We start from the raw sequence: 26,617 nt of genomic DNA, 5'->3' as shown, positions 1-26,617 counted from the left end.
CAACACTTGTAGTTCTCCATCTTTTTAATAGTGGCCATTCTTATGCGTGTGAAATATCTCATTGTAGTTTTGATTTGCATTTCCCTAATCATTAGTGATGTTGAGCATTTTTTCATGTGTGTCTTTTTTTTTTTTTTTTTTTTGCCATTTGTAGTTCTTCTTTGGACAAATGTCTATTCAAATCTTTTCCCCATTTTTTAATTGGGTCATTTGTCTTTTTATTGTTGAATTGTAACATCTTTTTATATATCCTGGATATAAAACCCTTATCAGACTTGTGATTTCCAAATATATTCTCCCATTGAGTAAGCTGCCTTTTCACCCTTTTGACAAACAAAGTCCTGTGAGTTGCAAAAGTGTTTAATTTTGAGGAGGTCCCATTTATCTATGTTTTCTTTTGTTGTGCATGCTATGGGTGTAAGATCCAAGAAACGATCACCTACTACAAGGTCTTGAAGATATTTCCCTACATTTCCTTCTGGTAGGTTTATGGTCCTGTCTTTTAATTTACATCTTTGACCCGTTTTGTGTTGATTCTTGTATAGGGAGTGAGATAGGGGTCCTCTTTCATTCTTTTGGTTATAGGTATCCAGTTCTCCCAATACCATTTGTTGAAGTGACTCTTTTTTCCCATTCACATGATCTTGGTAGGTTTGTTGAAAACCATTTGGTCATAGAGATGAGGTTTTATTTCTGGACTCTCAGTTCTATTCCACTGATCCATGTGTCTATCTTTTCGCCAGTACCATGCTGTTCTGATCACTGTAGTTTTGTAATATGTTTACAAGTCATAGTGAAAGTCCTCCCACCTCGCTTTTCTTTTTTAGAATGCTTTTGGCTATTCTGGTGCATTTTCACTTGTAAATGAATTTGGTATTTGCTTTTTCTAATTCTGTAAAGTAGGCTGTTGGAATTTTGATTGGTATTGCATTAAATCTATAAATCACTTTGGGTAGGATTGACATCTTCATGATATTTTGCCTTCCAGTCCATGAACACGGACTGTTTTTCCATTTATTTAGGTCTTCTTTGATATCTTTTGGCATTGTTTTATATTTTTCTGCATATTGGTCCTGTATTTCTTTGTTTACATTGATTCCTAGGTATTTGAGATTTTTTGGTTGCTGTCGTAAATGGGATTTTCCCTCTGATTTCCTCCTCAGATAATTCAGTACTACTGTATAAAAACATTACTAATTTTTATATGTTGATCTTTTATCCTACCACTTTGCTGGACTCTTTTTACTTGCTCAAGTAGCTTTGTCATGGATACTTCAGAATTTTTTAAATAAAGGGTCATATCATCCCTAAATAGAGTTTTACTTCCTCTTTTCCTATTTGGATGGCTTTAATTTTTTTTTTTTTTCTTGTCTAATTGGGCATCCTTGTCTTTTTCCCGATCTTAGAGGGAAGGCTTTCAACCTTTTCCCATTGAGTACAATGTTGACTGGGAGCTTTTCATATATGCCTGTTATCATATTGAGAAATTTTCCTTCAGTTCCTGTATTTTTGAAGTGTTTTTATTGAAAAAGAATGCTGGATTTTGTCGAATATCTTTTCCGCATCAATTGAAATAATCATATGATATTTTGCCTTGAATTTGTTAATGTGCTGTATTATGTTGATTGATTTTCTTACCTTGAAAGAGCCTTACATACCAGGAATAAATCCCACTTGGTAGTGATGTATAGTTGTTTTGATATGCTTTTGGGTTTGATTTGCAAGTATTTTGCTGAGAATTTTTGCATCTATGTTCATTAGAGAGATTGGTCTATCGTTTTCTTTTTTTGTAGTGTCTTTATCTGGGTATGGTATTAGGGTTATATTGGCCTCATAAAACGTGTTGGGTAAGTTTCCCTCTTCAATTTTTTGGAAAAGTTTAAACAAGATTGTTGTTAATTCTTTTCTAAATTTTTGGTAGAATTAATCTGTGAAGCCATCTAGACCTGGACTTTTCTTTGCTGGGAGATTTTGGATGACGGATTCAGTCTCTTTAAATGTGTTTAGTTTGTTAAGTTCTTGTATTTCTTGTAGGGTCATTGTAGCTGTTTGTGCATTTCTAGGAATTTGTCCATTTCATCTAGATTGTCTAGTTTGTTGGCATACAGTTCCTCATATCCTCTTAGGATTCTTTTTATTGTGGTGTCACTTGTACTTCCCCCCTTTCATTTCTGATCGTATTTATTTGGATCTTTTGTTGTTATTGTTGTTATTCTAGTTAGAAGTTAGTCAGTTTTATAGATCTTCACAAATAATCAGCTTTTGGTTTTGTTAATTTTCTCTGTTGTTTTTTTGCTCTCAATTCAATTCATTTCTGCTCTAATCTTTATTATTTCTTTCCTTTTTCTTGCCTTGGGATTGGTTTGCTGTTCTTTTTCTAGTTTCTCTAGTTCTATTAAATCTTTGAGTTTTGCTCTTCTCTTTTAATATAGCTGTTTAGGGCTATAAATTTCCCTCTCAAGACTGCCTTCACTGTATCTCTCCATTTGATCTTTTAATTTTCCATGTGATATTGCTTAGATCTTCAGATAGCAAGGAAGTCATCTATTCTGAAAAATTACCTCAAATCTATTAGAGACCCTTAGTGAAATATTTACTGATGAAGTTATATAATATTTGCATTCACTTAAAAATAATTGAGTTGTTGAAATTGGGTATGATTGTATAAATCATAATCTTCATTTGAAATTTTGCATAATAAAATTTACAGAAATAAAAGTACTTCAACAATTTTGTATGGGAAGGTATCATGCTTTCTGTTCTGATTTGGCCCGTGTTTTAGACCTACCAGTATTACATAGAAACTTTTACACATTTGCTTTGTAAAGATATTGCAAATGGGATGTAGGTTTTGCTTTAATACATTTATAAATGACTTATGACTTCTCTCTTTCCCTTAGTCTCTACTACCTTCTGCCTCATTCCACATAGCTTTACTTTAGATCTTCAGTTGCTAGAAACACCCTCATTTTTCTTACTAAGAGATTAATCAGAATATAATATTTAGTAGTTTAGGAAAGGTATAATAGGCCTGCCACTGACCAAAGCTTTTCATCTCAAAAAATAATAATTGAGGGAGCAGATGGGCTCAAGCAGTTGGGCACCTGCCTCCCACATAGGAGGTTCAGATTCGGTCCCCAGTGTCTCCTAAAGAATAAAAGCAAGAGAGTGAGCTGACACGAAGGGCTGGTGCAATGAGCTGTGCAACGAGATTTTGCAATGAGATGACACAACAGGGTGAAACAGACAACAAGCAGGGAGTGGATATTCCTCAAATGATTGGGCGCCTCTCTCTCACATGGGAGGTCCTGGGTTAGGTTCTTGGTGCCTCTAAAAGAGGATGAGCAGACACAGCACACAGCGAACAGACAGAGAACAGACAGTAAGTGCAAACAATGGGGATGGGGAGGAGTAAATAAATAAATCTTTAAAATAAAAAATAATAATAATAATTGAAACTGCTTTCCAGAAGGTTTTTATTGATGGCTATTACTCTTCTTTTGACCATGGCATACACTCAAAAATAAATATTATATTGTGATTCAGTAAAAACTTTCATGAAATAGTATTTGCCTTTGCTAAGTATGATGTGCTCTATTTGTTTTTCTTTAAAGAAAAAGTGTTGGTTAGAACCCACTGAATTTATTTATTTACTTATTTCACACCCCACTAATGGGTCATGTCTTGCAGTTTAGAAAATATTGTAATATTGTTTTGTTAATAGTAAACATGCTGAGTATCATCACCAGTGGTGTTAAGCAAACTTTAACAAGTTTTTTATACTAAACTACTTACTGATATTTGATAAGTAATTCCCTGAATAAACTTGGCAAAAGCAGAAATTATCCTTCCTGTTAATTGCTATCCATTTGGGACGTACTTCAGCATAGTTTGCTAAAACACTAATAATTTTAAGTTATTAAAAATTAAAATGATCTCTGGCTTTTTTCTTTAAAGTTCTAATGCCATTAATTATCTTCCCTTTAAAGAGATGCTGTGTAGATGATGGAGGCAATAGGCCAGCCTATCCTCTTTGCCCTCTGTAGACATGGTAACCAACTCAACTTACATAGAAGTGATTTCTTGGTTTAACTACTAATTGCTTCAAGTTTATTTGACTGGATTTTTCTTACAAGTTCTAGGCAGTAATTTATAAATGTAGTACTTTCACCTTAGGGCAAGAAAATGTGACAGCTGGAGATCTAACTAAACTGGGAACCCAAGGCTGTATAATGTCCTTTATCAGTGTGACTCTGAAAACTGAGACCTATAGGTTTTTTGAAATAATGCTGTGTCTGATGAAGCTTACAGTAAATGTTGTTTCTGTAGGTGACTTCCTGAAACAGGAAGTCTGCATGCAGTGGGTTTTATGGGTCCATCATATCCAGGACTTCCACTTAGAAAGGGCTGAGTATAGATGTAAACCTCCAAAAACCACTTTGTAATGCAGTTTCTTTTCCATTAGCAATAAAAGAGTCCATGGCCAGGGAAAGATTGTGAAGCAGTGTGGATTTTGTGCAACAGGTAATAAGAGCTTTGAGCACTTGGGATTGTGCCATCTCATCAATGATATTTTTCTATCCATTAAGCTGCCTGCCTTTCTCACAGTTATTTATATACATTTATAATTTATTTATTTTTAGCTGAAGCAGCCATTCATTTTGAACAAGCAAAGACTTTAATCCTTAATTTTTAAATTAAATCCTTCCAGAGCAAAATTTCTGAGCATTGTATGTCACTGAGAATAGTGGCTGAGTCGTTGTCTAGATTTCCACATGACTGCCTTTTGTATTGCCCTGTTCACTTTTAATGATGCCTTTTCCCCTGGCAAAGGAATTCATTTGAGCAGGACATAACTCAGGAAAATTATCCAGTCACCTCAATTGCCTTTCAGGAATAAGGATGTTTGCTCCTTAAAGGGTGACATGTTCTTTTCGTGGCCCCAGAGTAAATAAGTAAATACAAGGAAGCCAGCATTTTGTGATCTATTAGCCACCATTTTTTGGTGATATGTAGGCTTTCTCATTTATTCTTTATACTTATGCAATTTTATTCTTTAATGTAGATAGGAAAATTAAAGCTGGAAGGCATTTCATAATTTGTCTATTACTTTTAAGTTTAATGATAACTGTGGGAAAGCATCATGGTAGAGTTCCTGACCCTCTTTTAGTTTTCACCTCTAATTCGGAGCATTGTTTTTGACCCTTCCCTTTTCCTTATCCCCCACATTTACATATATAACTCAAAGGTTTTTATGTATAAGTCATATGTAATGTCTTACATATAAATCCTTTTTTTTTTAGTCCTTCCAGGAATGATGACCTCATATCTGCAATAATAATAGAAGGAATAAAAATTAGATTTGTCTAGCACTTTGTAGTTTTACAAATTACTTTGACATATTCTATCTAATTTAATCCTCATAACTACCTTTAGTATAACTAAAGATGTTATACTTTAAATATTCAGTTTAATACTTCCTATTCGTCTTTCTAGTCATTCCCCTCCTCTCTTCATATACACTGGAGCCAGATTAATATTAAAAACATGACTTTCCCCATTATGCATTTTCTCTTAGCAGAAGAACTGTGTTGGTTTCACAGCAAGCTAAAAAATGAAGCCCACACTCCAATATTTGCATTAAGCATTATCCATAATCTCATTCCCAACTACCCTTCCTTTTTCCTTGCCCTAGAACTTTCTCACAAGAACTTTCTATACTTATCAAGTCAATTTAGTTCACTTCAGCAAGCATTTTTTCCTGCTATTTTTTAAAGATTTACTTTATTTCTCCCCCTCCTTTTGTTGTTTGTGCTCATTGTCTGCTCTCTGTGTCTGTTTATTGTATGCTTGTGGTCCTTTTTTAGGAGGTTCTGGCAACCGATCCCAGGACCTCCCATGTGGGAGGTAGGTGCCCAATTGCTCGAGCCATCTTGACTCCCTGCTTGTTGTGTCTGTCATTGTGTTTCCTCATTGTGCCTCTTCATTGCATCATCTTTTTTTGTGTCACCTCACTGCACCAGCCCATTGCATCAGCTCGCCGTCTGACTTATCTTCTTTAGTAGGCATCAGACTGAACCCAGACTTCCCATGAAGTAGGTGGGTGCCCAACTACTTGAGCCACATCTATTTTCCAAGGGATTTTTTTAAACAAAAGCATAAACACACAAGGAACCAAAAAATGGGAGAATAGATGAAAGTAGATGCAGTTAGTAAAATTTTAGAAGCTGAAAGCAAATAGTTAATAGGTAACTGATTTATCAAGCTGGAGAAAGCTGAGTGCCTAAAGAGTAGGCCCCTTTGTACTATAAAAGAAATAAGCTCAGGAATTGGAGACACCAGGAACTTCAGGAAATTAGGGCGCAGATGGGGCTGAAATAGGAAGCTTTGTTGAAAATCTTTATCTCTGTAAGAAGCAGGTAGACCCCTAGATCCCCGCCCTAACAGGCTATGGCCTGGTTATTTACCCTTTTCTACTCTTATAGGAGATGTGAGGGTCACAATCTGTTGAATCTGAATTAGAGAGTTTCTCAACTCCAAGCCACTAGGTACTGTGAAAAATGGGTGGCCCAGTGGAACATGGGAAAATAAGATAAAGCCTACATACTGAATATGGTGAGGTGTCAGCCCCTCCCCCTGCCCAGACTTGGCTGGAAGAAGCAAGTTCATAAGTACTGGGATTTCTTTGAACTCTTGCATTTTTTCTTCAAAGAAAAAAAATCTACAATTTCTATCATATAGTTTGTTTTAATATAGAAAGATTTTCACCAAATCTTCAAGTAAAAATGAAGAACCAGAAAAAAAATGTGTCTTATTTACTCTGTATCTTTGTTCACAAATGCTCTGGTACACCTCCACGTTATCCTTGGGGTGCACATGCCCCAGGGTAAAAAGTTCGCATTCAAGATTATTCACAGTCACTTCCTTGAGGATCTTTCTGGCTTTACATCTTATTGTTTCTCTCCATATCCCTTTCTCTCCGTGCTCCAATCAAAGCTGATATTTCTGTTGTGTCTTCACATCACTGTTGAAATTGATATTTTTATCAGGAATGCCCTTTAATCTCTCCTCTATAATCCTTTAAGGCACACCTTATGTGCTACTTGTGCTCAGATGCTTCTCTCTACCCTCCCTCTTCCAAGCAGATTTGCTCATGTTTCTATGTTAACACTCATCACATTATGTGATTTATTTAACAAATTTTTGAGCACCATGTACAGGACCCTATGTGAATGTCTAAAATACAGTCTGTGGGTGGTGAGAACAGCATGTTATTTATCTTAGATGCAGGTATCTGCATACGATGGATATTAAATATTCAAATGTTTTCCCTACCTCTCCTGTCTTCATTTTCTAGTTAATCTTTTATACTGCCTTACAGGTGGTTACTCCTAATCACAGATCTCATCATATCATTATCCTACTCAAAAACCTTTCATTTTAAACTTTAAGATGGCATTCTAGGGAAGCAGATTTGGCACAACGGATAGGGTGCCTGCCTACAAACATATAAATATTTACTCATTATCAGAACATTAATTAGAAACATAATTTAACTTTTAGAAGCTTAGTGCAATTAATAGATAAATTGAAAACATTTCTGCTTTGCTCCTTCAAGAAAGTTGTTCATCTTATAATGGTTTCTCAGGTGTTTTACTGGCAACATGTGAATCCTCTATTATAGTATTTATAGACAAAAATTATTCCTAAATTCCTAATTTGACTTTGACTCATAAAGGTATTCAGCAATATGATAGCAATATTAAAAGTATAACAATGTCGTTTGCAAAGGGCCATCTGTTGTTTAGAGCTTGGTAAAAATGAGAACTTGTATTGCAAGCAGCTTTTTGTTCCCAAAATGAAGTTTCTTTTTTTAATTATAAAAACAAGGTATGTTATATAAACATAAAAAAGCTACCAAGAAAGCCATCTTTGCACCTTAAATGTACATCTTTCTATATCCTTTTCCAAGCACATATAGTTGTCTGTGTGTATATAACATTTACTTGTGTGTATTATTTAAAAAGTAGCCCATACATATTTAAAACTTTTAGTCAGTTTTGAGTGTCTTGTCTGTTCAGAACATGGTCTTAAAAAACCATAGGGCATTGAGAAAACTATTAGATAAAATGATTACCCTCAGGATATAAGTAGTCTATCTGGATATGGTAGGACAAGCGTATATAAAAGGTAGTCCAACCTTTTAAAGACTAATGGGGGCAGAGAGTTTGTGGGAGCAAAGAACTCAGCATGTAATTTGAGTTAATAAGTGATACTTATTGCTTTTATCCTTATTATCTTAATCGCTCCATATTATTAGTCTAGATGTCTACAAGAATGTTGATTCGATTTATAGAAATAGGGAAATTGGGAGGGAGAATCGTTATCATTTCAAGAACTTTGAGATGATAAAGTTTTGTCTCGATGGAGATCTGTTTCTTATATGTAGCTAAATATAGTAGATGAGAGTTTTGATGAACAGTCAGAACATCTTTCTGAATCATGTTCTTACAGGTAAACATGTATCCAAAAGGATGATTGGGCAATAATTGGTTTTATTTCACATTGCCCTTTATGCCCCCTGAAGTTGACACTAAATACCAGGTCAAAAAATATATATAAAATCCCCCTTTGTAAGTGAGTTAGAAGAATAAGGGTTTGTGTTTACTGTGCCAAGAGTTCAAGTCCCTGCATCTTTAAAGTTTTGGCATTTCTCCTTCTTGGTTTGCTTCATGGTTTAATAGTTGAGAAATGTTCAATAACAAAATTGTGATTTTGAAAAAGGGGAGGGGGGAGTGAAAAAATTTTCTCTCTTTTTAAACAAATCTTCTAACTTTAATTTCCACATTCTCAAGCTGCTTTTCTTCTAGTCTTATTTTTCACTTGTAAATCATGTTTCATATATGTGAGCAGCATTGGGAATCTGACCTTTCTCATAACCTCGTAACCTAGTATTTTCCATTGCATTTCCCAAAATAAATGTAACTAAAACATATATTCTGCTTTTCCCCTAGGTAAAAATCTCTACACCAATGAATATGTAGCAATCAAACTGGTGAGTAGAATCTATATGTGTGGTAATTACGTATTGGTGCCCTCCTTCCTCACATATCTTTTTACGGGAAAAGTTGTTAACCATTCACAAAAATACTAACGCTGTTTTATTCCTTGCCTCTGATCCCACATAGTTATTTTCCTTCAACTACAGTTTTACAGTACTGAATCACTATATACTGTTTACTGTATAGTTAGATGATGCTAACTTTAGTGTTAACAATGATGAATCAAAAACTAGCTGATAAAAATAGCTAAAAGAGAAAAAAATCACTGGAAGAACTAGTAATTCTGTGAACTCTATGCATTTCACAGTGTTATCTTAAAAGATGAAATTTCCTCCAACATGACTGATCCATTTCTTAAATGTAAGATATTAATACATTTAGTTGTAGAGAATCAAATCTGATCATCTAAAAGCTGTCAAGTGTGAAAAACACAGCATGTGGTCATTAGAAGCAGAGACTTCAATTGGTTATGTCAGGGAAGTGGACTTGGCCCAGTGGTTAGGGCGTCAGTCTATCACATGGGAGATCCGCGCTTCAAACCCCAGGCCTCCTTGACCCGTGTGGAGCTGGCCCATGCATAGTGCTGATATGAGCAAGGAGTGCCGTGCCATGCAGGGGTGTCCCCACATAGGGGAGCCCCACGCGCAAGGAGTGCGCCCCGTAAGGAGAGCCACCCAGCGGGAAAGAAAGTACAGCCTGCCCAGGAATGGCGCCGCACCCACGGAGAACTGACACAGCAAGATGGCGCAACAAAAAGAAACACAGATTCCTGTGCCGCTGACAACAACAGAAGTGGACAAAGAAGAACATGCAGCAAATAGACACAGAAGAACAGACAACTGGGGAAGGAGAGGGGAAGGGGAGAGAAATTAAAATAAAAAAGATGTAGAGGAAAAAAATTGGTTATGTCAGTACTAACCTAACACATAGCTAAACTAGTTATTGAAAATAGCATCCAATTTTTTTAGAAGATCACTAGTAATAATTTTAGAAGAAACATATCTTTATTTCATATTTAAGGTTGACACAAAATCATTTCTAGTTCTAACTTGTGTGAAACTGAGTAAATACTTGTCTTCCAAATCTTAGTAAATTTCCAGGATTTGTAGCTAGTTTGTGCATTGTTAGTTGGAAACCAGAGGAGTTCAGGTTGAAATAAGTATGTTGTCATACTTAATGCTGATCATCTTTTTTTCTGATGAATTACATTTGCTTGGCAGTTTGTGGAGGAGTTAGGGTTGTCTTATGAAGAATTGACAGACTGGCTTAAGAGGTGGACATGAAGTGGTGGGGCTTAGAGTAGGTAGCTTCTTGGGAGCCGTGTATTTCCTTTTGTTTGTTGACTTGGAACTCTTGTTGGAGAAATGGGAACAGGAAGAAAAATCATGCATGTAACTGCAGATTTTCTCAGATTGAATAGCAAAGAATTAACCATATGCTTTTATTTATAGGAATTTGGTTTTTCTGTAAAAGTGTTCTCTAGTACATCTGCCTTTTTACTTTTTCTCTTTAAATACTCTGGTTAGTTGAAATAGTCTTTGATTATTTGAGTCTATAATAATAACAGGAAAAATCAGCCCCTAAAACTCTTTAATCTATTGCTACAAATTAAAGGAAAACAGACCATAAAACTGTATAACACAAAGAATGAACCCTAATGTAAACTATGGACTATTGTTAGTAGTATAATTGTATTGTTTCATCCATTTTAACAAAGGTATCGTTAATGCAAAATGTTAATAGGGAAAAGGGGAGATATATGGGAACTCATACTTTCTGCATGATTTTTCTGTAAACCTGCAACTGCTCTAATAAATAGCCTCAAAATTTTATATTTGTTATTCTTCCTTTATTGATCAAGACTTCTTTAGAGGCTTTCTATTATGGGAAGTTCTTTCAATCTACATTTCTTCTGTCGGAGTCACACTAGTTAACCATAATAGATAAATTACATAACATACTGTTGATATGACTGACCATTTCATTTAACTTTCATTTTATTAAACTTTGATTGGACTTTTATGGCCAATTACTAAAATTAAAAGGGGAGCAGATGTACCTCAAGTGGTTAAGTGCCTGCTTCCCATGTATGAGGTACCAGGTTCAGTCCCCGGTACCTCCTAAAAAAAAAAATTAAGAGTAGACTTCACATCATCTAAAGGTATGATGTGTCTCAACCTCATTTCTCTTTCAAATAAGTTTTTTTTAAAAAGAATTTATTATTATTATTTTTTATTTATTTCTCTTCCCTTCCCCTTCTCCCCTTCCCTCCCCTCCGTTGTCTGCTCTCTGTGTCCATTCGCTGTGTGTTCTTCTGTTACCACTTACATCATCAGCAGCAGCACTGGGAATCTGTGTTTCTTTTTGTTGCACCATCTTGTTATATCAGCTCTCCATTTGTGTGGCGCCATTCTTGGGCAGGCTGCACTTTCTTTCGCTATGGGTGGCTTTCCTTCCGGAGTGCACTCCTTGCGCGTGGGGCTCCCCTCTGCAGGGGACACCCCTGTGTGGCAGGGCACTCCTTGCGCACATCAGCATTGCACATGGGCCAGCTCCACACAGGTCAAGGAGGCCCGGGGTTTGAACCTTGGACCTCCCATGTGATAGGCGGACGCCCTATCCATTGGGCCAAGTCCGCTTCCCTCAAATAAGTCTTAAAGGCACATTAGAAACAATCTGTCTTACCTGTTAGTTACTCTCTTGCAGGGGAGTGATTGAACTCTTTTCATTGAAACAGCAAATTTTGCCTTAAGCATTACAATCCTAAAATACAGATCTAGGATTTCAGTCAGGCATGTGTGTTCCAGAATAACCTGGCAAATGGCTACCTTTATGGGAATGGCATTAGCATAGAAATGCAAGGACACTGGGGAGCAGGTGGTATAGCTCAGTGTTTGAATGTCTGCTTCCCAAGTATGAGGTCCAGGGTTCAATCCCCAGTACCTCCTAAAACAAAAAACAAACAAGCAAAAAAGGCAAGGAAACCCTACTATGGCTGTTTGAGTTCCACTTTCCTTGAATCTTCATGGCAAATTCTAATTTCTTGGATTTCAAAGGTCCTTTTTACAAATCTGTATACGTAGTGAACAACATAGTACAATGAGCCCCTCCTTTAATGGTCACCCTGATTTCTAGGGTTTTTTTTAAGAGAAGTTTTCTAAGAATTGTTTAAAAATTCTCTGCGTGTTTCTAATCTTGCTGACCTCTCATGATCTATGGACTGTTTGCCACACCCTCTATTCATTATGCTTAAAAAAAAACAACAACACTTTGAAGCCTTAATTATCTAAGTAAGCTACTGACAGGTGCTAAAGAGGTTGGTTGTCTGAAGGTTATTCTGTAAAGCAGGTGTTCTTAACAAGGGATCCATGAGCTTTGAATTTCCATAAAATTTAAAAAAGCATTGTTATTGTGGGCTCTTGTTGGTGCAGGTGTGCTGTATTTATTAAATAATACACAATATAGTATAGATTTAGTAAGGGGTCTGTGATTTTCACCTGACTGGCAAAGAAGTCTGTGGAACATAAAAAAAGGTTAGAATCTGCTCTAAAGAGTTTTTGCCTTTTTGAAATCAGCTAACTTAGTCATTCAGAATGGGTATTTCATATTAAGGTTTTCACTGAGGTAGTCCAATTGAAAGAAAGGTCTCATACCCACAGGAGTAGACCAGCCCACAAATATAATCTTTCTCTTTTTGGGATTCATTAAGTATTCTCAAACTGCCACAACAAAGTTCTATGTTTTTTAAAATTTATTGCTACTCAGGTCTTCAAAATCCAGACTTTATCTAGAAAGAATACTCCTCTATCTGGTGTTTGGAACAACCTCTGGTTCCACGTTGATTTGTCATCATTATTCCTAATTGATTCCTCATGAATTTTTAGTGATATTGCTAAAGGATAAATTCTAAACTGGTTGTTATGGTAGTGATTACCAGAAGACCTACAACCAAGTTTAGTCGCTTGAGTGATCCCTACCTATCTGAGGCAACAAATGGATAGTCTTATGTCTTCTGACTGCAAGAATCTTGGGAAACTTGGAGTACAACTCTAATGATTGCTGATTTTATAATCAAGAAGAACGTGAGTTCTTTAACAGAGTTCCTTAGTGATATGAAATACCCCAGGATGCCCAAATTGATTTGGCTATATAAAACCATCCTAGAAGCAGAGTGATAGAGTAGCTAAGTTCAGGCAAACCTGAATTCTGTATTTGGATTTTATATCTTAAGGAAAGCATAGCAAATTTCAAGTAGGTTCAGGAGACAGCCTTTAAAGATGATCAGAGAAGTAAAAAAATAGAACCAATGAGGAAAGGTTAAGGAATTGAGATTGTCTGAAGAAAGGAATTCTAAGAAATGATTGAATAGTCTGTTATTTGAAGAAAGCTGTTAGAGCATTCACAGGTTATTGAGGAGCTGGGTGTTTTTTGTTTTTTGTTTTTTTCTTACTACTGAGGATATAAGAGAAATGGGCTTAAGTTTTAGCAGTGGAGATTTGAAATAAATATAAAGACCTTCCAAACTTTGAAACTTGTTAAAACACCAGCATGAATTATTGAGGGAGGTTGTGGGATCGCCTTTGTTTGGGGTCTTGAAAATAGGATAAATAGTCATCTAATCTACTTAAAACTAGGGAAATAAATTAAATGACCATGTAGTCACTCTTGTACTTGTAATTATTATTTATATCCATTTTTGGTGTGGTCCTTACAGAGGAAGGTCTTAAAACAGAACTGAGAGTAGAACCAGAAAGTAAATGAGCTACCCATTGAAAAACATTCTTGATTCCTTACTCTAAAGATTTTTACTGTAACAATAATTAATTTTAGATAACTTCAGATGCTGTATTTCTAAAGAGAAATCAGAATAAGGTTGTGATGATTTAGCCCTATTTCTTATAAATTAAAAGTATGTTTCTTTAAGGAGACCCCACAGTGTAACGTTACGTTGTCTTGTTAGCTAGTTGTTTGATAACACTGTCAATTGAGAATAATTAACCAACAAATGTGCTTGTCTGCTTTATCCCTGAGGGCTTTAGAAAACTCCATTTTGAAAACTTGAACACCACGTTGATTAAAATGACATATTTTAATTGCATTTGCAGTCTTTAATTCTCTTAATTGTAAAAACTTGTTCATAATATTTAAAACTGAAAACAGTCTACATATCTAAAAATTATGGTGTGTGTGTGTGAAGCACACAAGTATATACATACATGCATGTATTCATAGGGATACTACAGCCATTAAAAATAATAATATGTGGGAAGTGGTTTTGCCTCACCTGACAGAGCGTCCGCCTACCATATAGGAAGTCCAGGGTTCAAACCCAGGGCCTCCTGACCCATGTGGTGAGCTGGCCCATCGCAGTGCTGATGCACGCAAGGAGTGCTTTGTCATGCAGGGGTGTTCCCCATGTAGGGGAGCCCCACATACAAGGAGTGTTCCCCGTAAGGAAAGCTGCCTTGGGCGAAGAAAGCGCAGCCTGCCCAGGTATGGTGCCGCACACACGGAGAGCTGACGCAGCAAGATGATGCAACAGAAGAGAGACACAGATTCCCGGTGCTGCTGACAAGAATCCAAGCAGACACAGAAGAACACACAGCAAATGGACACAGAAAGCAGACATCTGGCAGGGGGGAGGCAGGGGGAAGGGGAGAGAAATAAATTAAAAATCTTAAAAAAAATAGTAATAGTATGTATTGCTAGTTACTGCTCTGGAAAGATGTCATCATCACATTGTTGAAGTTTAAAAATGCACATTACAGGGAAGCAGACTTGGCCCAGTGGTTAGGGCATCCGTCTACCACATAGGAGGTCCGTGGTTCAAACCCCGGGCCTCCTTGACCTGTGTGGAGCTGGCCCACTTGCAGCGCTGACGTGCGCAAGGAGTGCCCTGCCATGCAGGGGTGTTCCTGTGTAGGGGAGCCCCACACACAAGGAGTGCGCCCCGTAAGGAGAGCCACCCAGTGTGAAAGAAAGTGCAGCCTGCTCAAGAATGGCGCCGCCCACATGGAGAGCTGACACAACAAGATGATGCAACAAAAAGAAACAGATTCCCGTGCCACTGACAACCACAGAAGCGGACAAAGAAGAAGGTGCAGCAAATAGACACGGAGAACAGACAACCAGGGAAGGGGGGAGGGGAGAAAAATAAATAAATCTTTTTTAAAAAATGCACATTACAGACCAGCAAATACAGTATGATCTCATCTATATAAAAATATTATTGAACCTGTGTTATATATAAATACATGTATAAAAAATATGTGAAGTGTTCGCTTTGGCAGCACATATATTAAAAATTGGAATGATACAGAGAAAATTAGCACAGCTCCTGCGCAAAGATGACACGCAAATTCATGAAGCATTTTATATTTAAAAATTTAAAATTTGGAAGTACATCACCAAATTGTTAATAGTGGTACTCTATGAGTGTTAGTATTTCAGATATTTTTACTTTATTCTTAATTTTTATGTACTTTATTATTTTTATGCAGACTTTGTATCATTTTTCTAAAAGTAACGAAACTGTTTACCACTCAAAATTCATAATAAAACAAGCAGTTAATACATGCTGGTATGCAAAAGGGTTTGGTATCTGGCTTCTAGGAAATTATTTTATGGCGAGGGAGCTATTTGAATGGTAGATCATGCAGCCTATTTTCATTTAACTTTCCAGGAAAGGAATTGTGTGTACTCAAGCTTCATCTTTTCCCAGCTCTGCTTTCAAAGAGAAATTATAGTAAGCAAATGCAATCGCATATGGATATCATCTCTAAAACATTAAGGGATTCTTAGCCCTGGTTTACTCTGAACATTTAGGAATAGAAAAATCCCATTTGTCTAAATCTGACCACAGTTTCTCTTCTTGGGTTTCAGGAACCAATAAAATCACGTGCTCCACAACTTCATTTAGAGTACAGGTTTTATAAACAGCTTGGCAGTGCAGGTAAGTCAAATCTTTTCTCTCCATTTACTTAGCATATAACTTAGCTGGAAGCCCTAAATTATGCATATTGTGTTGTCTAGTTTACCTATTTATCAGTCTATCTTTCCTGTTTTCTGAATAGGTAAATGAACATAGTCAACTAAAAAGCTGCTTGTTCTCTGTCCTGTGGAAGGGCAGTTACGTTGATTAGGATCAGTCATGCCATGATCTTTCCTGCAGAGCAGCCCTGAAATACTTTTACCTGCTTGAAAACATGTAACATGGTATGGGGTTTTGCCTTTAGGTAGTTCATTTATTCTCTTCATTTTATTTATGGATTCCAAAAGAAAGGAGAGGTTGGTAACTTTCAAGCTGTATTTTACCACATTGAGACTAGATAGCTATTTTAAAGACATTCTCAAATGCACATGCTAAAATACCATAATACTGTCATTTTTTCCATTGTTCTCATTAATTTGCTAGTACTATTTCCATAATTGTAATAACCTCTGTGACCTTTGAGTTTTTAAAAATTAAGTTCACAATTTTTAAAAACGTACCTGCTTTTTACCTAAAAGCTTTAATTTCTGAACTATCTTACTGGTTTCCAAAAAGTATCTTGCCTGAGCAATTGTTACCAACCCAAAGGAGGTTGTTCTTGAGGGACACCTCTCTCCAAAGATAGAATCCTATGGAGCTATTTTTATCATTTGAGAGTAGCAGAAATTCTTCTGCTTTATGCTTCCTTCAATGCGACGGTTTTATGTGAATTACTAAAACATGTTTTCTATTTCAACTACTACTAGTGATGGTACAAATGAAGGAATTTGAATTTCCGTTTTTAGAATATATAGAATTATATAAGAGCTAGGGTGTTACTCAGGGCTTCTTATATCCTAACCATGGCAGTATTTAGCCATAGTCATAACCTAAGGAGGCCAAGTAGGTTTGTCTTTCTTTGTTTTTAACATAAATTCTTGTCACAGTCGTTTGAGTATATATTGGTTGATTGACTGTATCCTTAATCATGGAGTGTTTTTGGCACAGGATTTAAGTTTGCCAACTGAGTGAACAGGTTGAGTGTATAACACCCTGTTGCCCCAGAACTAAGCTGTAAAGTTGACAATCATATTTCTCCTGGTTTTGTACATTTCAGGGTGATCACTATGCACAGCTCATTTATGATGAAATTTTTATATGTCTTAAAAACCTAAGGCACAAATAAACACATACTAAATCCAGCCCACCTTAGTTAGAATAGAAATTTGAATGGGCTTGGGGAAGTGACCATGCCAGTTTGCAGGATTTCTTTTGTAAGCACTTACAAATAGACCCACAAGATCAGGTTAATCCTTCCCTTTTAAATATGGAGCAAAAAAATCTCATGAACCTGTTATGTAGAAGTAAGGGCTTGTAATTTCCCTAAATACTGGAGAACATTATATGTAGATTCTTGAAATTATGGTATTCCCCATGCACTGAGTAAATATGGGGAACATTGGAGGAAGACAGACTTAAGGATTTCCTTTCACTTTAGGCAGCAAGGAAAAACTGGAATCTTTGAAACTACTGTGTTCCTCATTGCAATCAGTGGGAATAGGAGGGCTCTGTTATAGTGCCCAGGTCAGTTGTTGGCTCGTAGGTAGGCTGGCCATCATTGATCTCCCTCCCAGGAACTTTTCTGACAATCATCTGAAAGTCACAAAACCTTCTAGGCCTTACATCAAGTTCAGTGGTGATTTGGTTCTTCCTGGCCTCATTGTTTCTGTTTCTTGAGATCACCCCCTGCTCTTGAAATAGCTTTGGTGAATATCTTCTTAATACTCTTGCCTACAATTAATAAGGTAACCACAAGTGTTTCCAAGAAAGGAAGAGCTTTAGAGATCTGTCTCAATTTTCCTTTCAGTGTAAGAATTCTTCTAGGATTTTATTAAGTCATCTATCTCTGCTTGACTACTTCTAGCCATAGAGTTCACCACTTTGCAAAGCAATTCAGTGTTGGAAAGCCCATGGTATTAGCAGTTCTTCATTTTGTGCTATAGTTTTGCCTTTTTTTTCCTTTTATTTCCATGGAGCACAGTTGGGCCCTCTGGCAGCTCAGAGGATTTCATCTATAGCTGTTATATGCTGCCCCCTCTACACCCACCTTCTGGCCTTTTTTTTTTAAGCTATGTGTCTTCAGTTCTTTCAGTCTTTTTGCATAACATGGTTTGCAGATACTGCACCATCATTGCTCCACAAACGTACTCCCCACCTGCAGGCATACATGTACATGTATAAACACGCTCACATACACATATGCGCACATGTGAATTATCTCTAGATTTTGTAATGTTCTTCTTAGGCAAGCCTCCTGAAACAGCACAAGAAACTCTAGATATGAGACAGTGTGATTATTATCTTCCTTGAACTGGAAACAATATTTCTATTAATTTAGCTCACTCCATGACATTTTTGTGTGTTTTTTTGCTGGGCATATCTTGCTTTAAACAGGGCATCAGTGAAGTAGCACCAACGAGAGGGACCATTGTTCATTGTAGGATAAGGATAGTTTAAACTGTGATACCCTGATAGTGTGTAACCTTGTTGGGCCTCAGATTTTGTCTACATGATAGAAATAATATTAGCTGTCCTGCCTTCCTCATGAGGTATTACTGGTGAGCAAATAAGTGCAAGGCTGAAAGTTTCTGCAAGTATCAGGTGTAAAAGGGTATGTATTAGTCTGTCAAAGGGGTGCCAGTGCAAAGTACTGGAAATTGTTGGCTTTCATAAAGACTATTTATTGGGGGTTAAAGTTTATAATCCCAAAAATAAAGGAAAAAAAATAAAAGCTTATAGTCCCAAGGCTGTGGAAAGTCCATCTCAAGGTACCGTAAGAGGTGCTTTCTCACCAAAGTCAGCTGCCATGTGTTGAAGCAAGATGGCAGGCCATCTCTGCGAGGTTTCAGCGTTCCCCTCTGGCTTCCTCTCTCAGGCTCAGCTGCTCTGCTTATTCCTGATTTCAGCTGCAGGCTGACAGGGCTTGTCTCTTAGGGCTTCCCTTGTCAGTCTTGCCTGTCCCTTCTCTTCACAAGGTCAGCTGTAAGCTATCAGGCAAAATGGCTCATCCCAGGGCCTCAGCTCTTCTAGCCTTCTCCTTTCTGTCATATGGCAGGATCAAAAATGACAGAGCTCTCTCTTCCTGTGTGTGTCTGTCTATATGAGTGTCCATTTATATTATACCCAGCAAGGGGGCAGGGACTCAACCTGAGTCATACCTTATTGACATAGTCAAATCAAAAAGCCCTAAAAGCTATCTTAACAGGTAATCTAATCAAGGTCCGCTTAACTGAATTTAATAAAATCAGAGGTCTCACATCCAGAGAAATAGATTAGTTTACAAACATAATCTTTGTCTTTTGGGGATTCATAAAATAATCTCAGACTGCCACAGTATATGATGGTGATTTTCAGATGTTTAACGAGCTGTGAAATGAAAAATTAGGCTTATCCCATGTGATTCCAGAACAAGAATTATTAACTGGAATTACAGAAAGATAAATTTTGTCTTGGTATAACATTTAGACAGAGTAAAAATAACCTAAGTATCCTTCACTATGGAACTACTTAAATAAATGATGGTATATTTATACCATATAATACTATATAGTCATTAAAAAGAAGTTAGAGCTGTATGTATTAATATGGAAAGATGTCCCAGTATTTTTTTTATGTGGAAAGGTTTACAGAATAATATAGTATGATCCTATTTTTATACCACAAGAAATACACACATAATATTAATAGATATACTCACGTAAGTATAGAAAATACTTTGAAGAGAATGGGAAGCAGAGGCATTCTAAGTTTTCACTTTATATCCTTCAGTGTTGCTTAAAATTTTTGCCCAGAAATATGTATTTTTTTATGATAACTAATTTTTTTATAGACTGCCCAAATTGATTATTTTTCTTCTCCTACCTCTTCCATTACCACAGCCTGAATGTAAAAAAAGGCCAGTCAACTTGCTCCTATCCCCAACCCCCCCGTTTTTCCTGAGCCATGTGTTCATAGTTTTAGACACAAGTTCAACAATTGATAATAAAGTGGTGCAATACCTTATTTCCTTTCTTGCAATACACCTTTTCGGAAGTAGAAAAGCAAACGGAAATGGAATATGCTGCCTTAGGCACTAGGGTTTCCTGTCTCATGGGAGGTGAGGAATTGTACCTAAACAGTTATATATTGGGGATGTTGTGAGGGAGATGTTGTGAGGGCGATTTGTGCACTGGATAGAGAATTTTAAATAGATGGCTTTTTGAGGACCCTTACCTCCTCCATATACAAGAATCAACTCAAAATGGATCAAAGACCTAAATATAAATGCCAGGACCATAAAACTACTAGAACAAAAAGTAGAAAAACATCTTAAAAACCTTATCATAGATGGTGATTTCTTGGACCTTACACCCAAAGCATGTGCAACAGAAGAAAAAATAGATAAATGGGACCTCCTCAAAATTAAACACTTGAATCTCACAGGACTTTATCAAAAGGTTTGAAAAGGCAGCTGACTCAATGGGAGAAAATATATGGAAATCACATGTCTGATAAGAGGTTTTTTTTTTTTTTTAAAGATCTATTTTTATTTATTTCTCTCCCTTTCCCCCTACCCCATGTCTGCTGTGTCCATTCACTCTGCGTTCGTCTGTGTCTACTTGCACCCTCGGCGGCACTAGGAAACTGCATCTCTTTTTTGTTGTGTCATCTTGCTGTGTCAGCTCTCCGTGTGTGTGGAGCCACTCCTGGGCAGGCTGTGCTTTTTTTGCACGGGGTATCTCTCCTTGCAGAGCACACTCCTTGCACATGGGGCACCCCCACATGGGGGTGCCTCTGCGTGGCACAGCCCTCCTTGCGTGTGGCAACTCTGTGCATGGGCCAGCTCACCACACGGTTCAGGAGGCCCTGGGTCTCGAACCCTGGGCCCTCCCTTATGGTAGGTGGATGCTCTATCAGTTGAGCCATGTCTGCTTCCCTGATAAAGGTTTAATATCCATGATATATAAAGAGGTATTACAACTCAACAATAAAAAGACAAATGATCCAATTAAAAAATGGGCAAACAAGTAGACATTTGTCCAAAGAAGAAATACAAATGACAAAACAGCACATGAAAAAATTTTCAACATCACTCGTGAATAGGGAAATGCAAATCAAAACTACGAGATATCCTTTCACACCTATCAAAATGGCTATTAAAAAGACAGAACTATAAGTTTTGGAGACAATATAGAGAGATAGAAACACTTATTCACTGTTTGTGGGAATGCAGAATGGTACAACTACTGTGCAGGACTGTTTGGCAGTTCCTAAAGTTGAATATATATTTGCCACGTGACTCTGCAATACCACTAAGAATTGAGAGCAGTGACATAAACAGACTTCTGCACACCAGTGTTCATAGTGGCTTTTTCCACGATCACCGAAAGTTGGGAACAACCCAGTGTCCATTAACTAATGAATGGATAAACAAACTGTGATGTAGTCACACGATGGAATATTATGCAACTGCGAGAAGAAATGAAGTCGTAAACATATGACAACATGGATGAACCTGGAGGACATTTGGTTGAGTGAAGCAAGCCAGGCACAAAAGGGCAAATACTGTATGATCGGGTTACTGTGAACTAAATATATTGTATGATTCAAAATTTTAAAAAACTTATATGTGTCCAGTACATTTAATTGTGAAATGTATATTTATTCAGCTGTATTTTCTTTTCATTTTTCAATTGTTTATATTTTCAATTATTAAATGTACAAGACAGAGTTTAAAAATAGCGAAAAATATAAATATAAATCAATTTATAAAGGCAAAATTTGATTAGTGGTTATGTAGGGCTAAGGAAGGCATACTCAATGGTGTGAAGTTTTTCTTTTTAGAGTAGTGAAGTAATTCTAAAATTCTTTGTTATGATGAATGCACAACATTGAGATTATACTAAAAGCTGTTGATTATACACTTTCATAGATTGTATGGTGTGTGAATACATCTCAATAAAACTGCTTAATAAGTAAATAAATAATTGTGCATGAAGATCCAGAAGTAGCAGCTATGTATAGCAGGGGAAATAAGAGTGGTTGAGAGGTGAAAAATTTTCCTGTTTGTCTGTTTTTTTGTTTATTATTGTTCTTGAAATAATGAAAATGCTCTAATAGTGACAAAGTGATGAATGTACAGCTATGTGATTATACCAAATACCCCTGATTGTATACTTTGGATGAATTGTATGTTTTATCAATATGTGTCAATAAGATTGATTTGTTAAAAAAAAGAATAGCTGGCTTTCTAAGGCCAATTTGAATTCTAAGATTCTATGATAAACTCATTAAGAACACGTTTTACTATACAAGAAACATCCTGGTTATGTTTCCTATGCGGATATTTATACCTGGTGACTTCCTCAAGTTTCAGAAGACACAACCTTATTTTTTAGACATTAATTACAGAATAAATACAACCCTGGCAGGGACAGCTGATGGTCAGTGAAACAAAATGGAAACATTATCTTTTGTTTTCACATAATGGGATGACAAGGGTCAGGGTGAATTTTTACTTGAAAAATGTTGTTCATATTATTCAGCCTGAAATTGCTGGAGGATTTCCAAACTTATTACAAGTAAAACTAAGAATTTTTTAATGTGAAGCTCTGCAACTATATATAATGACTATGAAAAATTATATTATTTTCCTCATATTAGGAAAATCAAAAAGTTTAGTTTTCTCCTGTGACTAAGCCTAACAGGTTCTTCACTTTTATTGTTTTTTCACACGCCTTCTTATATCACCATGTTCTGAATTTTTAAGACTCAGAAAGCTTTGAAATTGACTACAGTTATGCTTTTCTTTTCAGTTGTTGTTTCTATAGATTGTTCTAAGTATATAAGATTAGGAGTCAAGAACTTCAAGATTGATTTGAATTCCTGCTTGCCCTCCTGGTATCTTCAGTATTTATTTGGTTCAATGGGCCAGCATGCTTCATGAGAAAGAACTGCCCTGTTTAATTGTGGTAGTTAAAGACTGTAACCTTTGCAATCACTAGAAAAAAGCACCCTGTGAGTTGTAACCATCTTTCTTATTTTCTTACCATTTTCTTCATCAATATTGTATTAATTGTATTATAGGTACTGTGGACAAGTACCAAATTTATTTTCTTTTTACGGGAATATTTTTATGTATCCCAGGTCGTTTTACCTGCAGAGGTGTATGTATTGCGAATAATAAATTTCCCTTTCCACAAATCTTTTATCTACTACATCGCCCACTTTTGCTTGTGTCCTAACACAGAGGAAAAGGACTTGGTATATGACAGGCTTTGGACAGAGTTATACAAGAACCAGTGGGCTAAACATATCCATATGGCGGGATGGTATGAGGTGAAGATCTGTAGCTAGAAATGGGCAGACCACGTAAGAGCCCAGTATATTTTTGTTATCAAAGATGAATAAGCCAGGACCAAGCATGCAGCTGAAACAGTGAGACAAAGGGGAGTTGATGGGAGGGAAGGAATGAATATGATTAAATGAGGGCAGGAACAACTGAAAAAAGGATTGAGAATAGGAGGCAAATGGTAAGAAAATAGGCATCTAGAAACAGATATGAGAAAGCAAGTTGATAAAATATGGTGGGATTTCTAACTTTTAATGAGCTATAAAGTTGCCTTCTGTTCTTAGAGTTAACAGTCTGTTTCTTAGGAATAGTTGTTTTGAAACAATAGCTTTGAAATTTTTAGTAAAAGGACTAGAGTAGGTTATAGTAAATATCTACTACTTCATTGGCATCGGGGAAGGTCTGACTATAATAGAAACAGAAGCTACAATGATCTCTTTGCTTCTGGAGCCTTCTTAATTGTACTTAGAGATCTAAAGATTGTGGATGTACTCATCTTGCTGTTGTTAAACACTTAATTCCATTTCCAGCCAGCAACCTGCCTGGGAAAATCTCTCAAGGACTGTAGGAATAAATACCGTATCATGGCTGATCAAATCCTAGGCTGCCATGGCCTGACTTTTCAATAAGCTATTCTAATCTTCTGGTGACCATTCTGTTTTGGCCTGTCTAGTAAAGGAGTTGCTAATACCCAAATAAAGAAAAGGCAGCAAAATCCTTATTGAAACTTTACACATGCAACCAAAGCCTAGTAAATTCTTATTGGGCAGAGAAAGTAAGTGAACTGTGATGTACCTACCTAGTAGTCACTTTATATGGTTATTTATGTTTTTTCCATTTTTGAGTTCAGGTAAGTTTAAATAATTTTGCCAGAATCACACAGTAGGCAAACCTGGGCTAGGTTTGTCCCATATTTTTATAGAGATCTGAATCTTGTGTATACACACATACCCAGCAGATGGCTGGGGCCTTCTACCCGTTATCCTTTATCTACTATTTCACAAGGTGCCCCCAAATAACGTGACTTATAAGGCTGTTTTTTGTTGTCTCTAAAACCTTTGATGACTTTGCACTTTCTAGGTTTCGAAACTTTTTTCCCCCAAAGAAAAGGAATCATTTTATGTTGAATATGTTTACCTCATATACAACTGAGAAGCTTAGAACTACTATATGCAAGCCATTTTCACCCACTCAAATCTTTATGCTGTGAATAAAGAAAGTGTTAATAGAGTTGATTGGGCTCTGTAGCTTTGAAATTGCTGGGAGGAAATAGTTTTGTATGCTGTCAAAAAGACAGGAGGGGCTGGTTGGTACCAGAAAAAGACCTCTGAATCTAGGTAACTGTTAAATGAACAAGAACATGGTTCTACTTCAACAGAGGAATAAAGCATATGTCTCTCAAATGTATGTAAGAGAGAACTGCACCTTTAAAAACAACTGATTTTTCCTGTATATATTGCACTCATCATACTGTTGTTAGGACAATCTTAGGAGAAATATCTGTTTATGACCTCTATTACAAGAGGCAGCCTTTCTCATTCTTTGACGGTTTCTGAAATGAAGAATTGAGATTTAAAGCAAAGCCTTCCAAACTTCACCCTATGAGAACCTATTCCTTTCAGTAGGAGTGGCCTGTTGGAAGTAAGTAAATAAATACTCCAGCAACAGCAGAAGACTTATATTAAAAATAAATTTAAAAGTTATAATTTTGTTCACTGAGTAAAGGGTGAGGGAGTTTTTGAAAATATCTAAGTCTTTGAGCATATTTTTCATAAGGGGCAGCACCAATATCACTGTTGTTCCTCTTTGTTAGCAGAACCTAAATATAAAAATGTGCCTGAGTTGGCGGTTCATTAGCAAGAACCTGAGCTCAATATATGGAAAGCATCCCTGCCTTATATATTTGGAACAAATTTCTGACAAGGAAAAGTGTGGTATGGTTTTGTGTGTGTTTCCACATTTGCCTACATTGTCCAGAAAACCTTTTAAAGGATGTGTAAATGGTTTCCATTAATATAGTTAATGCTTAATTTTGTGAAGAAAAAAATAGAAAAAGTTGTTTCACTTACTGGGCTTGGAAAGGTATAATTCACATACTCAGTACTAAAAATTGCTAGTCTTTAATGGAGCTAATTTAGTAGTGACAGTACTATGAATGTCTGTTTTTCTAGAAATAGTCAAAATGCGAACTAACGTTTCTGAAGTCCAGATACATTTCTGGAGCAGAATAAATTCTATGGTTATGTGTTCTTTGTGTACATTTTCCATAGTTTAGAGCTGGACAGCAATTCTCATATTTTGACTAATAATGTACTCTGTAAGGAAAAAAGTCACGTATAATTTAAGAGGTTTGTTTATCTTCTAGAGCCAAATTCCATATGTCCCTTCTTTGCCCCTTAAAACTCTCAGAGAGCTGCAAGTCACATGAGGCATTGTATTAGTTTCCTAGGGCTACCATCAGCTGAATGGCTTAAAACAACAGAGATTTATTCTCCACAGCTTTGGAGGCTAGAAGTCCTTAATCAAGGTATCAGTAGGGCCATGTTCCTTCTGAAGGCTCTAAGGGAGACTCCTTTGACTCTTCAAACTTCTGGTGGTTGCCAGAAATCCTTGGTGTACCTTGGCATGTTGCAGCATAACCCCAGTCTCTGTCTCCATCTTCACATGACCTTCTACCTGTGTCTTTTCTGGTTCTCCGGGTCTCTTCTTTGGAGGTTACCAGTAATTGGATTTAGAACCTACCCTAATCCAGTATGATCTCATCTTAACTTGATTATATCTGCAAAGGTCCTGTTTCCAAACAAGCTCACAATCACAGGTATTCTGGGAGGCAGTACTGCAACATATCTTATAGGGAGCACAGTGCAACCCACAACAGGCATATTAATTAAATACATAAAATTTTAGGGAATTTGTCCCTTTTCCTTCTGTAAAAAGAAGACCACTTCTTTTTTTTTTGTTTTGTTTTGGTTTTGTTTTTATTTTTTTATTTTATTTTATTTTATTTCTTCTGAGGTCGTTTTTTTTTTTTATTGACTTTGTAATAATATTATATCAAAAATATATATGTGAGGTCCCATTCAACCCTGCTCCCCCACCCCCCCTCTCCCCCCCCAATAACACTCGTTCCCATCATCATGACACATCCATTGGATTTGGTAAGTACATCTTTGGGCACCTCTGCACCTCATAGTC

At 36.5% G+C, this 26,617-nt stretch overlaps 1 protein-coding gene and 1 non-coding gene across 12 annotated transcripts in view; both read left to right on the top strand.

Annotated features, from left to right (window-relative positions):
* Window positions 1-26,617, top strand: part of CSNK1G1 (casein kinase 1 gamma 1) — a 193,361-nt gene that overhangs the window by 84,994 nt on the left and 81,750 nt on the right. For all 11 annotated transcript variants that reach the window (XR_011648439.1, XM_058294327.2, XM_058294329.2 and 8 more), the window contains 2 exons: window positions 9,015-9,055; window positions 15,945-16,014. Coding sequence is in view for 10 of the 11 variants with exons in the window: in XM_058294327.2 (XP_058150310.1) it covers window positions 9,015-9,055; window positions 15,945-16,014 (111 nt within the window). In the remaining variant the exon portion in view is untranslated. The remainder of the gene's footprint in view (window positions 1-9,014; window positions 9,056-15,944; window positions 16,015-26,617) is intronic.
* Window positions 15,337-15,444, top strand: LOC111766107 (U6 spliceosomal RNA). Its single transcript, XR_002798245.1, has one exon. It is a non-coding gene; the product is annotated as a U6 spliceosomal RNA (small nuclear RNA).

Source organism: Dasypus novemcinctus, chromosome 3, assembly GCF_030445035.2.
Source record: "Dasypus novemcinctus isolate mDasNov1 chromosome 3, mDasNov1.1.hap2, whole genome shotgun sequence".
Taxonomy (NCBI): domain Eukaryota; kingdom Metazoa; phylum Chordata; class Mammalia; order Cingulata; family Dasypodidae; genus Dasypus; species Dasypus novemcinctus.
Note: the sequence above shows the minus strand (reverse complement) of the source record. Positions and strands in the feature narration are given on the sequence as shown.